Raw genomic sequence first — 12,637 nt, 5'->3', positions numbered from 1 at the left:
CCACCTATATGCAGATTACGCCTAACTCTACTACCCCTTTCCACCTAAAGCCAAGGAAGGTGTCCTGACCCTAAACTAGTGCCTGACATCAGTAATTGACTGGATGGGGACTAACAAATTGAAACCTAATCCAGACAAGACAGAGGTACTCCTGGTCAGCAGGAAGGCAGACCAGGGAATAGGATTTCAGCCCGTGTTGGATGGGGTTACATTCCCATAAAGACACAGATCCACAGTTTGAGGGTCCTCCTGGGATCAGCTGTGAACCTTGAAGCTTAGGTATCGGCAGTGGCTAGGAGGGCTTTTATGCCAACTTCGCCTGTTCTTTGAGAAGCCAGATCGGGCCACAATGGTACATGTCTTAGTTACATCCTGTCTAGATGACTGTAATGCGCTCTATGTGGGGCTGCCTCTGGAGAGCTGCAGCCAGGATGCTCACTGGGGCAGACTGCAGGAAGCAGACAACCCCTGTTGCAGCAACTCCATTGGCTACCAGTCTGTTTTTGGGTACAATTCAAAGTGCTGGTTATGACTTTTAAAGGCCTATACAGTTCAGGTCCAGGCTATTTGGCTGACCACATTGCCTTGCACAAACCTGAGGGGGCCCTGAGATCTTCAGGAGAGGTCCTTCTCTCAGTCCCACCATCTCAAGCTTGGTTGGCGGGAACGAGAGAGCGGGCATTCCTTCTCATGGCTGCCCCTCAACTCTGGAACTCCCTTCTTCCCAGGGGAACCATATTGATCCCCTCCCTGCTGTCCTTCCAGAGGCAGGCTAAACCCTTTTTTATTAAGGCAGGCTTTCAAAGATGAAAGTGTTTAAGTGCTGTGGGCTTATATCCTTTTATGGTTTTAACTGGAATTGTTTTTAATACTAATGATGTTTAATACTGTTTTAATATTTGTATATTTTAAGTTGTATAGTAATACAATTTGACCACCAATATCCCAGCTAGGAACCCACCCACAACTGCAAACTCTACAACCAGATAGGCTGGCCATAGAGACAGACAGATAACAACAGCGTAGAAGATGGATAACAACCTCAGCATCAGTGCAACTTTAAATTGTTTTATTTTTAGGTCTGATGTTTAATAGTTTTAATGGTTTAATATATAATGATGGGCCATTGTTTTAGATGTATACAATATAGTAGTATAGAATCATAGAATCATAGAATAGTAAAGTTGGAAGAGACCTCATGGGCCATCTAGTCCAACCCCCCGCTAAGAAGCAGGAAATCGCATTCAAAGCACCCCCGACAGATGGCCATCCAGCTTCTGCTTAAAAGCTTCCAAAGAAGGAGCCTCCACCACAGTCCGGGGGAGAGAGTTCCACTGCCGAACAGCCCTCACAGTGAGGAAGTTCTTCCTGATGTTCAGGTGGAATCTCCTTTCCTGTAGTTTGAAGCCATTGTTCCGTGTCCTAGTCTGCAGGGCAGCAGAAAATAAGCTTGCTCCCTCTTCCCTATGACTTCCCCTCACGTATTTGTACATGGCTATCATGTCTCCTCTCAGCCTTCTCTTCTGCAGGCTAAACATGCCCAGCTCTTTAAGCCTCTCCTCATAGGGCTTGTTCTCCAGACCCTTAATCATTTTAGTCGCCCTCCTCTGGACGCTTTCCAGCTTGTCAACATCTCCCTTCATCTGCGGTGCCCAAAATTGGACACAGTATTCCAGGTGTGATCTGACCAAGGCAGAATAGAGGGGTAGCATGACTTCCCTGGATCTAGACGCTATTCCCCTATTGATGCAGGCCAAAATCCCATTGGCTTTTTTAGCTGCCGCATCACATTGTAGGCTCATGTTTAACTTGTTGTCCACGAGGACTCCAAGGTCTTTTTTGCACACACTGCTGTCAAGCCAGGCCTCCCCCATTCTGTATCTTTGATTTCCATTTTTTCTTATTCATATAGTTCAATATTGTGCTATGATAATAATATAATATATTGTATATACATATATCTTGTATGCCACTCTGAGTCCCCTTCGGGTTGAGAAGGGCGAGATATAAATGTATTAAATAAATAAATAAATGTGTAACGTATTTTTAATTATTTGTGAGGCATTGAATTTTGCCATTTATATGATATGAACTGCTTTTTTTCGTGTCAGTTGCTTCTGGAATGAGAGAACTGGCCGTCTGCAAGGACGTTGCCCAGGGGACACGCGGATGTTTTGATATTTTACCATCCTTGTGGGAGGCTTCTCACATGTCCCCTCATGGAGCTGGAGCTGATAGAGGGAGCTCATCCACGCTCTCCCCGGGTGGGATTCGAACCTGGCAGCCTTCAGGTCAGCAACCCAACCTTCAAGTCACAAGGCTTTTATCCCCTAGGCCATCGGAGGCTTTGAGTCCCCTTAAGAGGTGAGAAAAGCGATATATAAATGCAATAAATAAATAAAAATACTTTGTGTTGTTGAAGACTTTCATGGCCGGAATCACAGGGTTGTTGTGAGCTTTCCGGGCTGTATAGCCATATTCCAGAAGCATTCCCTCCTGACGTTTTGCCCACATCTATGGCAGGCATCCTCAGAGGTTGCGAGGTATATTGGAAAAACTAAGCAAGGAAAGTTTATATATCTGTGGAAGGTCCAGGGTGGGAGAAAGAACTCTTTGTCTGTTGGAGGCAAGTGTGAATGTTGTAATTAATCACTTTGATTAGCATGAATTGCCTTGCCAGATTCATGTCCTGGCTTCTTTCTGCCCGGAGGAATCCTTTGTTTGGAGGTGTTAGCTGCCGGATTGATTCATGTCTGGAATTCCTGTTTTCAGAGTGTTGTTCCTTGTTTGCTGTTCTGACTTTAGAGTTTTTTAATACTGGTAGCCAGATTTTGTTCATTTTTATGGTTTCCTCCTTTCTGTTGAAATCGGACACATGCTTGTGGATTTCAATGGCTTCTCTGTGTGGTCTGGCATGATAGCTGTTAGAGTGGTCCAGCATTTCTGTGTTCTGAAATAATTTGCTATGTCCAGGTTGGCTCATCAAGTGTTCTACTATGGTTTACTTCGCTGGTTGAGTTAGTCTGCAGGGCCTTTCATGTTCCTTGATTCATGTTTGGGCAATGCTGCTGCGTTTGGTGGTCCCTATGTAGACTTGTCCACAGCTACATGGGACACTCGGATTGCTGAAAGTGAGGAAGAGCTGAGGAGCCTTATCACCAAGGTGAAAGAAGAAAGTGCAAAAGCCAGGCTGCAGTTAAACATCAAGAAAACCAAGATCATAGCAACCAGACTGATTGACAACTAGCAAATAGAGGGAGAAAACATGGAGGTAGTGACAGACTTTATATTTCTAGGTGTGAAAATCACTGCAGATGCAGACTGCAGCCAGGAAATCAGAAGACGTCTACTTCTTGGGAGGAGAGCAATGGCCAACTTCAATAAATTACTGAAAAGCAGAGACATCACACTGGCAACGAAGGTCCGCATAGTGAAAGCAATGGTATTTCCCATAGTAACCTATGGCTGCGAGAGCTGGACCATAAAGAAGGCTGAGCGAAGGAAGATAGACGCTTTTGAACTCTGGTGCTGGAGGAAAATCCTGAGAGTGCCTTGGACCGCAAGAAGATCCAACCAGTCCATCCTCCAGGAAATAATGCCCGGCTGCTCACCGGAGGGAAGGATATTAGAGGCAAAGTTGAAGTATTTTGGCCACATCATGAGCAGACTGGAAAGCTTGGAGAAGATCACGATGCTGGGGTAAATGGAAGGAAAAAGGAAGAGAGGACGACCAAGGGCAAGATGGATGGACAGTATCCTTGAAGTGACTGGCTTGACCTTGAAGGAACTGGGGGCGGAAATGGCTGATGGGGAGCTCTGGCGTGGACTGGTCCATGAGGTCACGAAGAGTCGAAAACGACTGAACGAGTGAGGCAACGACGACATGGGACACGGTAGACTCCTGCAGAGGTGAGAGGATCCCTCTTGTCCTTCGCTGAAGGGAGCATTTTAGTTTGTAAGTTGTGTTTCATCAGCTTCCCTATGCGGTCAGTGGCTCCTTTGATGTATGGTAAGAACAGTCTTCCTCCGGGTGGGTCTTTGTCTTTACTCTTGTGGCTTCGACAACACAATAAACATAATAGTAAACCAACATCATAATAATAAAGGCATTCACAAGGGAATCCTGGGAATATATTTAATCATAGGAGGGGGTTGAGAGGGATTTAAGGAGAGGAGGGAGAAAAAAACAGGAGGGAAGGAGGAGAAAGGGGGGAGAGGTATGGAAGAAGGAAGGAGAGAGAAGGGATGACAGGGAAGCACCCGGAATACATTCGCAAGGTTCCCATCCAAATCATTAGAGCAGCTTCCGGCCGCTGAGCCCGGAAGTGCTCAGAGGCCGCTCTGACGCTCTTGTGTTTTGCGTGGCGCGGGGTCCTTTCCGGCGGGGCCTGCGCTTCCGGCGGCGTCTCCTTGCCCTTCAAGATGGTGGAACCCTCTCCGCCCGTCTCTAAGTACCGCCCGGCGCCCTTGGCCTCGCTGCCGCCGCAGCTCGACCCGGCCGAGTACGATGCCTCGCCGGAGAAGCGCCGCGCCGACGCCGAGCGCCTGGCCCTTCGCGCCCGTCTCAAGCACCACTACCTCATGCAGCTCAACGACCCCCGGCGGACCGAGCTCATCGTGAGTGGAGGAGGCCGCCCTGGGACGGGAGGGGAGGGAGCTTCACCTGTGTGCCCCGCCGAAGGCAGTCGTCATGAAGCAGCGTAGTGTCTCGCAAGCAGGCCTCCGCAACCTGCGATCCTCCAGCTCTTTCGGCCTCCAACTCCCAGAATTCCCGATCGTTGAACAAGCTGGCGGGGCCTTCTGGGAGTGGGAGGCCCAAACAGGTGGAGGGTCGCAGGTTGTGCCGACTTGGACTCCAGACTAAGTGCACACCAACACATCTGCACATCTACACTTCAGTCAGTTTCAAATTTGTACCGAAGAAAGTAGTATTGCTGTACAGATTATTGCATAGGAAATCCTTAAACCAGTTTGAGGCGCACATAATAAGAACAATAATACTTTGTGTTGTCGAAGGCTTTCATGGCCGGGATCACAGGCTTGTTGTATGTCTTTCGGGCTGTGTGGCCATGTTCCAGAAGTATTCTCTCCTGACGTTTTGCCCACATCTATGGCAGGCATCCTCAGAGGTTGTGAGGTATGGATAAACTAAGTAAGGAAAGGAAAGAATATATCTGTGTAGAATCCAGGGTGTGGCAAGAGTCCTTTGTCACTGGGAAGCCAGCATTAATGTTTCAGTTAATCACCCTGATGTAGCAGTCAGTCTTGCAAATGACTGCTGCTAGGGGCTGTTTGTGCACTGGGAGAGGCGTATAGCAGTCATCATTTGAAACTGTGCCCTACTCTTTCATGCAGTAAGGGTTTCAATTATAGGTGGTTTTTGGTTGCAGAGATGTAGCAACTTCAAATCAGGTCCATCTTTTTGAGGCACCCAATAGTGTAATACTATTTAATATGATTTTTGTTCCTGATTTATAAAGTTCATTTCCTAATTGGTTCTATCATAAAAACAAGGGAAATGTTTATTAAGCTGTAAAAACTTTGTTTTTGCGAGACGTACTGCAGCACATTTTGCTATAGGTTTTCAAGGAATAGCTCATAGAGTCTCAACCAGTTCAACATACAGTAAAGTCTGACTTATCCAACATTTGCTTATCCAACGTTCTGGATTATCCAACGCAGTCTGCCTTTTAGTAGTCAATGTTTTTGTTGTCAATGTTTTCAATACATTGTTATATTTTGGTGCTAAATTTGTAAATACAGTAATTACTACATAGCAGCAATGTATATTGAACTACCTTTTCTGTCAAATTTGTTGTATAACATGATGTTTTGGTGCTTAATTTGTAAAATCATAACCTAATTTGATGTTTAATAGGCGTTTCCTTATTCCCTCATTATCCAACATATTCACTTATCCAACATTCTGCTGGCCCGTTTATGTTGGATAAGTGAGACTAGTTTGTGGCACCCACAAAAATGAAGTTTCTGGAGTATAAGAACTATTTTCAATTAAAACGGGAAATAACACTTTCAAACCAGGAACAGATTTTTTCCCAAATTTTGTTACATAGTATTATTGCTAGATGCCTCTTCCTGGAGGCAGACTGCCTCTAGCTTTGGTCATTTGCAAAAATGTAGAGGTCACTACCTTGTACATGACTGTTACTGCGGTCTGTTTGTGCACTCTATGTGTAGTGTTTTCAAATCGGGTCTATCTTTTTGACACCCAGTAGTATAATTGAGGAGAAAAGACATCTTCCTACTGTTGCCTTCCTCCTCACCACCATCTTTTTAGTGCAAGCCTATGGTATGAAGTACATAGAAGTCTCAAGGTGAGGCTAATGTATCTTGTCTGTTGTGATAGTATTTGGTATCTCTCGCAGGTTATGTTTTTCGTAACCCACAGTTGGGAAATACTTGCTCTTCTCTTTCTTTGTTTTAGGATGACCCTGCCATGACCCGTTGGGTTTACGCCAGGTCACAAAATGTCTATCCTAATTTCCGCGTCACACCCAAAACTTCTCTGTTTGGTGCACTTTTTGGATTAGGACCCATTTTTTTCTGGTGGTATGTCATTAAAACAGAAAGGGTAAGGTTTTAAGTATACAATTTTCAGTTGCTATTTTGTTGCATGATTTTAATGACTGGTTTACATTAGAAGTGTCTTGCTGTGCTGTGCCTCTGAGCTCCTAGCAAGGTATTCAGCATGTCTGCTTTTTCCCATCCTCCTGGGTTGTATCTGTGTGTCAAGGGGAAAACCTCATCCCTGGTACTGGCTGACTTTTGGAGGAGGCATTCTATAGCCCAGTTGTATCTGAAACCTCATTGTCTATCAATATTTTTGATCTTTGAGATCAAATAAAATGGGGACTTTTCCTGGCAATGGGAAATGTGTTATGCCTAAGAACCAAGAAGAAGAAATCATGGGTCAGCCTTGTATTTTATTCATAAAATGCAGATTCACAGTCTTCATAGTCTAGCCATCTTTTAGCTGCATCACTTCTTTTAAATTAAGAACTACATCTCACCATGTTTAAATGAAAAGTGTCTTCATATGTCCTTGTTGTGAATTCCAAAGTGCTTGCTTCACTGCTGATGACTGTCGTTGTGAAAATCAAGAATTGTTGAATATGATTTGGATTCTCCTTACACAAAAACACATTTTCTCCTTTTTTAAAAAAACACTGGGGACTCCTCTAACTATTGAGAGTTGTTCTGAGTTCCTGCAGTTGCCAAAGCATGTTTTCACAATATATTAATTTATTTTCTGGGCAGATCCATGCCATCACTAAATTAAATTAAATTTAAATACTCCAGAAATAATTACATTAAATATTATGCCAAGATATTTGTATTTTGTGAAATGATAGCAAAACCAAAGCCTCTAAGTGGATTTGGCAAAAAATGCAACTTCAAATACAGCTAAAATGTATTTTCATGGGTTTCTTAACAGCAGAATATTTAATGTGAAGAGTTTCATGGCAATCTCTGCATTTGGTTATTTTGCACTCTCATATGTTATATATGTGTATACTTTTACCCTGACCTATTGCCCACTTACGTATTGATGTTACCTTTTATGTATCTTTAGCTTACTGTAAATTGGTTTTGTTTAGAGTTTTTTTTTTAATTGAAGGGTAGATAGAAAATACTTTCACTTTTAACTCTCACTTTTTTGTAGAATTTGTTACTGTAATGCAATTTTTAATATTTTTGTTCTCTTCCAGGATTATAAAGAGAAGCTCATACAGGAAGGCAAGTATGAGCGACCGTTCCATATTTCCTATTAAGTCCTCACAGTTGTGTGGTGAAAATGCTGCTGTGCTTACTCTCTGTAAAGATTATATTTCAAAATAAACCTTTGAAAGTGGTTAATCTTGTTTGTTTTGATGGTAAGACATATTAAGTGTAGGTGAAAGTTCTCCTACCCCAAATGCAATCTGGGTTTTGGGACACAAGCATACTCAAAATATTGACCTCAGTGGAGCAGTGGAGATGAGAAGGCAAGAATAAAGAGGGCTCATTCTCCTGATGTAAGCATGGAATGGTATCAAAAATAACTGTGCTAGATCTTCAGAAACAAATATATACTCCTGAAGTATGGCAACATTTGGGCAATTGCCATTACAAACTTTCTTATCTAGGGAGTACTTTCCTTTTCGTTCAGTTACAACTAAACGGTGGGAATTATACACATTCTTCAGTATAATCTCAGTATTTTAGAGTAATTAAACTTAAGAAAAATACTTTAAGAAGAGGTAAAAAGGTAACTTTGTTCCCAGCTCTGATTTTTAGAATTGTCCCTCCACAAGAAGCTGCAGAATTGCAAATCTCTTCATTTCCACCTTACATTCCTCCTTCTTCACCTATGGAAGTGGTGGGCAAAGTCCAACCTAAGAGCAACATGCAGACCCCTGAACTGTTTTTGTGGACCCAAGAGGTCAAAAGTACTACATCCAATTGTTCCAGCATGTCCCAGATGCACTTTAGGGGTCATCATGTTTTGGGGAGGGCGGAGACTAGTCCCCTCAGATGTCAAAAACAATTTTTGCATAACATTTTTGAACATTATTTTTGTCTCCAAATGTCCACTAGGGGTTGTGGGGTGCATTTCCAGCACATTCTGCAGTGCCCTCAAGTCAATTTAGGGGGCTTTTGGCCATATATGAGGGCATTTTCACCATGTTTGAGATTTCAAATATGCCCCCATACCTCCTGGAGTTATTTGGGTGGACTGTTAAAGCGCTGAGCTGCTGAACTTCTGGACCGAAAGGCCACAGGTTTGAATTGGGGGAGCGGAGAGAGCCCCCACTGTTAGCCCCAGCTTCTGCCAACCCAGAAGTTCGAAAACATGCAAATGTGAGTGCATCAATAGGTACTGCTCCGGCGGGAAGGTAACGCCACTCCATGTAGTCATCCCACATGACCTTGGAGGAGTCTACGGACAACGCCGGCTCTTCGGTTTAGAAATGGAGATGAGCACCAACCTCCAGAGTAAGACATGACTGGACTTAATGTCTGGGGAAAACCTTTACCCTTGACCTTAACTACCACCAATTCCTCAATACTTTATTTCCCATACCACCATACTTCACCACAGCAACGCGTGGCCGGGCACAGCTAGTCTATCTATATATATAAAAGAATGATGGCATCACAGCAATTCACAAAACAACAAAAGTACAGGCCCCCCAACCTCAAAATTTGACAACACAACCCATCATCCACGCCTCAAGGTTGATACAACAAAAAGAAAAGAAAAATAAAGTCCTAATTAGAGGGAGAGCAATATTTTTTTATCAAATTGCTGCCATTTTAGAGGGCTAATCTCTGCCCACTTGGTTGCCTAGCAACCAGCCAAGGGACAGCCAGGTTTCAGTTAGGGGACAGGCAGATTTAGGCCTCACTGAGTCTTCTTCCACAGATTATCTAATTTGCACTGGATTATATGGCAGTGTAGACTCAAGGCCCTTCCACACAGCTATATAACCCATTTATAATCTTATATTATCTGCTTTGCACTGGATTATCTTGACTCCACACTACCATATAATCCACTTCAGTGTGCATTTTATACAGCTGTGAAGAAGGGGCCTCAGATAATCCAGTTCTGAGCAGATAATATAAGATTAGAAATATACAGTAGAGTCTCACTTATCCAACGTAAACAGGCCGGCAGGATAAGTGAATATGTTGGATAATAAGAAGGGATTCAGGAAAAGCCAATTAAACATCAAATTAGGTAATCGTTATACAAATTAAGCACCAAAACATTATATTATACAACAAATTTGACAGAAAAAGTAGTTCCATGTGCAGTAATGCTATGTAGTATTTACAGTAGAGTCTCGCTTATCCAACGTTCTGGATTATCCAACACATTTTTGTAGTCAATGCTTTCAATATATCGTGATATTTTGGTGCTAAATTCATAAATCCAGTAATTTCTACATAGAATTACTGTGTATTGAACTACTTTTTCTTCCAAATTTGTTGTCTAACATGATGTTTTGGTCCTTAATTTGTTAAATCATAACTTAATTTGATGTTTAATAGGCTTATCCTTAATCCCTCCTTATTATCCAACATATTCGCTTATCCAACATTCTGCCGGCCCGTTTATGTTGGATAAGTGAGACTCTACTGTACTGTATTTACAAATTTACCACTAAAATATCACAATGAATTTAAAACACTGACTACAAAAACATTGATTATGAAAAGGCAGACTGCGTTGGATAATCCAGAACATTGTATAAGCGAATGTTGGATAAGTGAGATTCTTCTTTAATATGAAATAATTACTGGGATAGAATAATGCAGAACAATATAATCTCTAAAACCAGGACAGTAAATAAAGAGGGGAATTCCACACAGGAAACAATCAGGGCCAGCTAACACCTCCCAACAAAGTATTCCCATCATCAAAGTCTGGCAAATCCTCTGTTTTCTCAGGGCCAGACAGTAGAAGCACATAAAATATCTCAAACAACACCACTCTGAAAACAAGGGAATTCCAGACAGGAAACAATCCGGACCAGCTAACACCTCCCAACAAAAAATTCACTCAGGGAGGAAACAGCCAGGCTTTAAAGCTGCAAGGTCATTACATCCTAATCATTTTTCCTAATTGCAGCATTCATACTTGCCTCCAACAAACAAAAAAAACCAATCAGAAATATTGTATATTCACAACCTTTAGGAAATAATATCCCCTGATGGCGCAGCGTGTTAAAGCGCTGAGCTGCTGAACTTCTGGACTGAAAGGCCGCAGGTTTGAATTGGGGGAGCGGAGAGAGCCCCCACTGTTAGCTCCAGCTTCTGCCAACCCAGAAGTTCGAAAACATGCAAATGTGAGTGCATCAATAGGTACTGCTCCGGCGGGAAGGTAACGCCACTCCATGTAGTCATCCCACATGACCTTGAAGGAGTCTACGGACAACGCCGGCTCTTCAGCTTAGAAATGGAGATGAGCACCAACCCCCAGAGTCACACACGACTGGACTTAATGTCAGGGGAAAACCTTTACCCTTGACCTTAACTACCACCAATTCCTCAATACTTTATTTCCCAAACCACCAGACTTCGCCACAGCAACGCGTGGCCGGGCACAGCTAGTCTATATATAAAAATGTAATACCCGTTTTACTATGGAGTAAACAACAAAACCACCGAACCAAATCACATCAAATTTGGCCACAAAAGACATAGTCATCCAAAATATGTCTTTCAAACAAAAAAACCTAGAAAAATAAAGTCCAAATTAGAGGACCAGGAAAACCTGTTTTTTTCCCCTAGCTGCCAGTTAGAAGGGTAGGCCCCGCTCACTTCATCTCCTAGCAACCCACTCAGCCAAAATGGGCCTCTTCACTCAGGCCTCTTCCACACTGCCTATAAAATACAGATTATCTGATTTGAACTGGATTATATGGCAGTGTAGACACACCTATATAACCCAGAATGCAAAATCAGGATAATCCACAGTATCTGCTTTGAACTGGATTATCTTGAGTCCACACTGCCATTTGGATTTTATACAGTTGTGTAGAAGGCCTCATATAATCCAGTTCTAAGCAGAATATAATATTATAAATATAATATCTAAAATTACTGTGGTAAAATCATACAGAACAATATAATCTCTAAAATCAGGACAGTAAATAAAGAGCAACACTCTGAAAACGGGAATTCCAAAAAGGAAACAACCAGGGCCAGCTAACAGCTCCCAACAAAGGATTCCCCCAGGTAGGAAGCAGCCAGGCTCTGAAGCTGCAAGGCCATTAAATGCTAATCAAGGTGACTAATTGCAGCATTCATACTTGCTGCACTGAGACTATTCATTGCTATTCAACCTGGCCAATCAAGATTTCCCCTAGATAGAAAACCCTCAGTTTTTGAAGCCATGAGGCTACTCCGTCCCATTCAATCTGCCCAAGGAAGGATTCCCCTATATAGAAAGCGGCCAGGCTTTGAAGCAGCAAGGCTATTCAGTGCAATTCAAATTGGCCAAAAAAAAACATTCCCCTAGAACGCAAGCAACAAGCCTATTCCACTGTATTCCAGCTCACCAAACAAGGATTCACATAAGAAGAAAACGGCCAGGTTTTGAGGCTGCAAGGCTATTTACTGCTATTCCACCTGGTCAACAAATGATTTTCATAAGCCACAGCAAAGTGTGGCTGGGCACAGCTAGTTGGATATAACTTATGTCAAGCTGGCTACCCTCCTTAGTAAGAGTGAAGATAGTTTTACTTCTCTTACATTATTTCTGCTGCAGCTTTCTATTTCTGGAACTCTGAGAGGTTCTCACTTTCTGTTACCATTTTGAGGGACTGCAGAGGAAAACAGAGGTGCTTGGGAGGAGCATGGGATTAGGTGATGCTTTTGGGAGTAACATAGGGTTTCTGTTTCGTTGTTTGTATTCATGTGTTTTGAGAGGCTTTCTGAATGTTGCCATAGAGAGCACTATTTTTAACTTGGGGACTGTTAAGGGGCTTCAGGGTCGTGAAGTAGGACTTGGAAAGAATCCTGCCTGAGACCCTGGTGAGCAAATGGCAACACAGTTGACAGTTCATAGTCCCTTATAATTGCACATGGTCCAAAATACTTGGAGCAGAAATGCAGTAGGAAAAAG

At 42.8% G+C, this 12,637-nt stretch overlaps 1 protein-coding gene across 1 annotated transcript; it reads left to right on the top strand.

The window, feature by feature from the left end:
* Positions 1-4,352: 4,352 nt before the first annotated feature.
* On the top strand, positions 4,353-7,878 carry ndufb4 (NADH:ubiquinone oxidoreductase subunit B4). Its single transcript, XM_003227303.4, has 3 exons — positions 4,353-4,617; positions 6,446-6,592; positions 7,731-7,878. The coding sequence occupies exons 1-3, from the start codon at positions 4,423-4,425 to the stop codon at positions 7,791-7,793; spliced, it is 405 nt and encodes a 134-aa protein (XP_003227351.1). The 5' UTR covers positions 4,353-4,422; the 3' UTR covers positions 7,794-7,878.
* The last annotated feature ends 4,759 nt before the right edge of the window (positions 7,879-12,637 follow it).

This window comes from Anolis carolinensis, chromosome 2, assembly GCF_035594765.1.
Source record: "Anolis carolinensis isolate JA03-04 chromosome 2, rAnoCar3.1.pri, whole genome shotgun sequence".
NCBI classification, from domain to species: domain Eukaryota; kingdom Metazoa; phylum Chordata; class Lepidosauria; order Squamata; family Dactyloidae; genus Anolis; species Anolis carolinensis.
Note: the sequence above shows the minus strand (reverse complement) of the source record. Positions and strands in the feature narration are given on the sequence as shown.

Coding starts and splice junctions, on each gene's coding strand:
- ndufb4 (XM_003227303.4), top strand. CDS start 4,423: ATGGTGGAACCCTCTCCGCCCGTCTCTAAGTACCGCCCGGCGCCCTTG. Junction 4,618..6,445: donor CCCGGCGGACCGAGCTCATC/GTGAGTGGAGGA, acceptor TCTTTGTTTTAG/GATGACCCTGCCATGACCCG. Junction 6,593..7,730: donor ATGTCATTAAAACAGAAAGG/GTAAGGTTTTAA, acceptor GTTCTCTTCCAG/GATTATAAAGAGAAGCTCAT.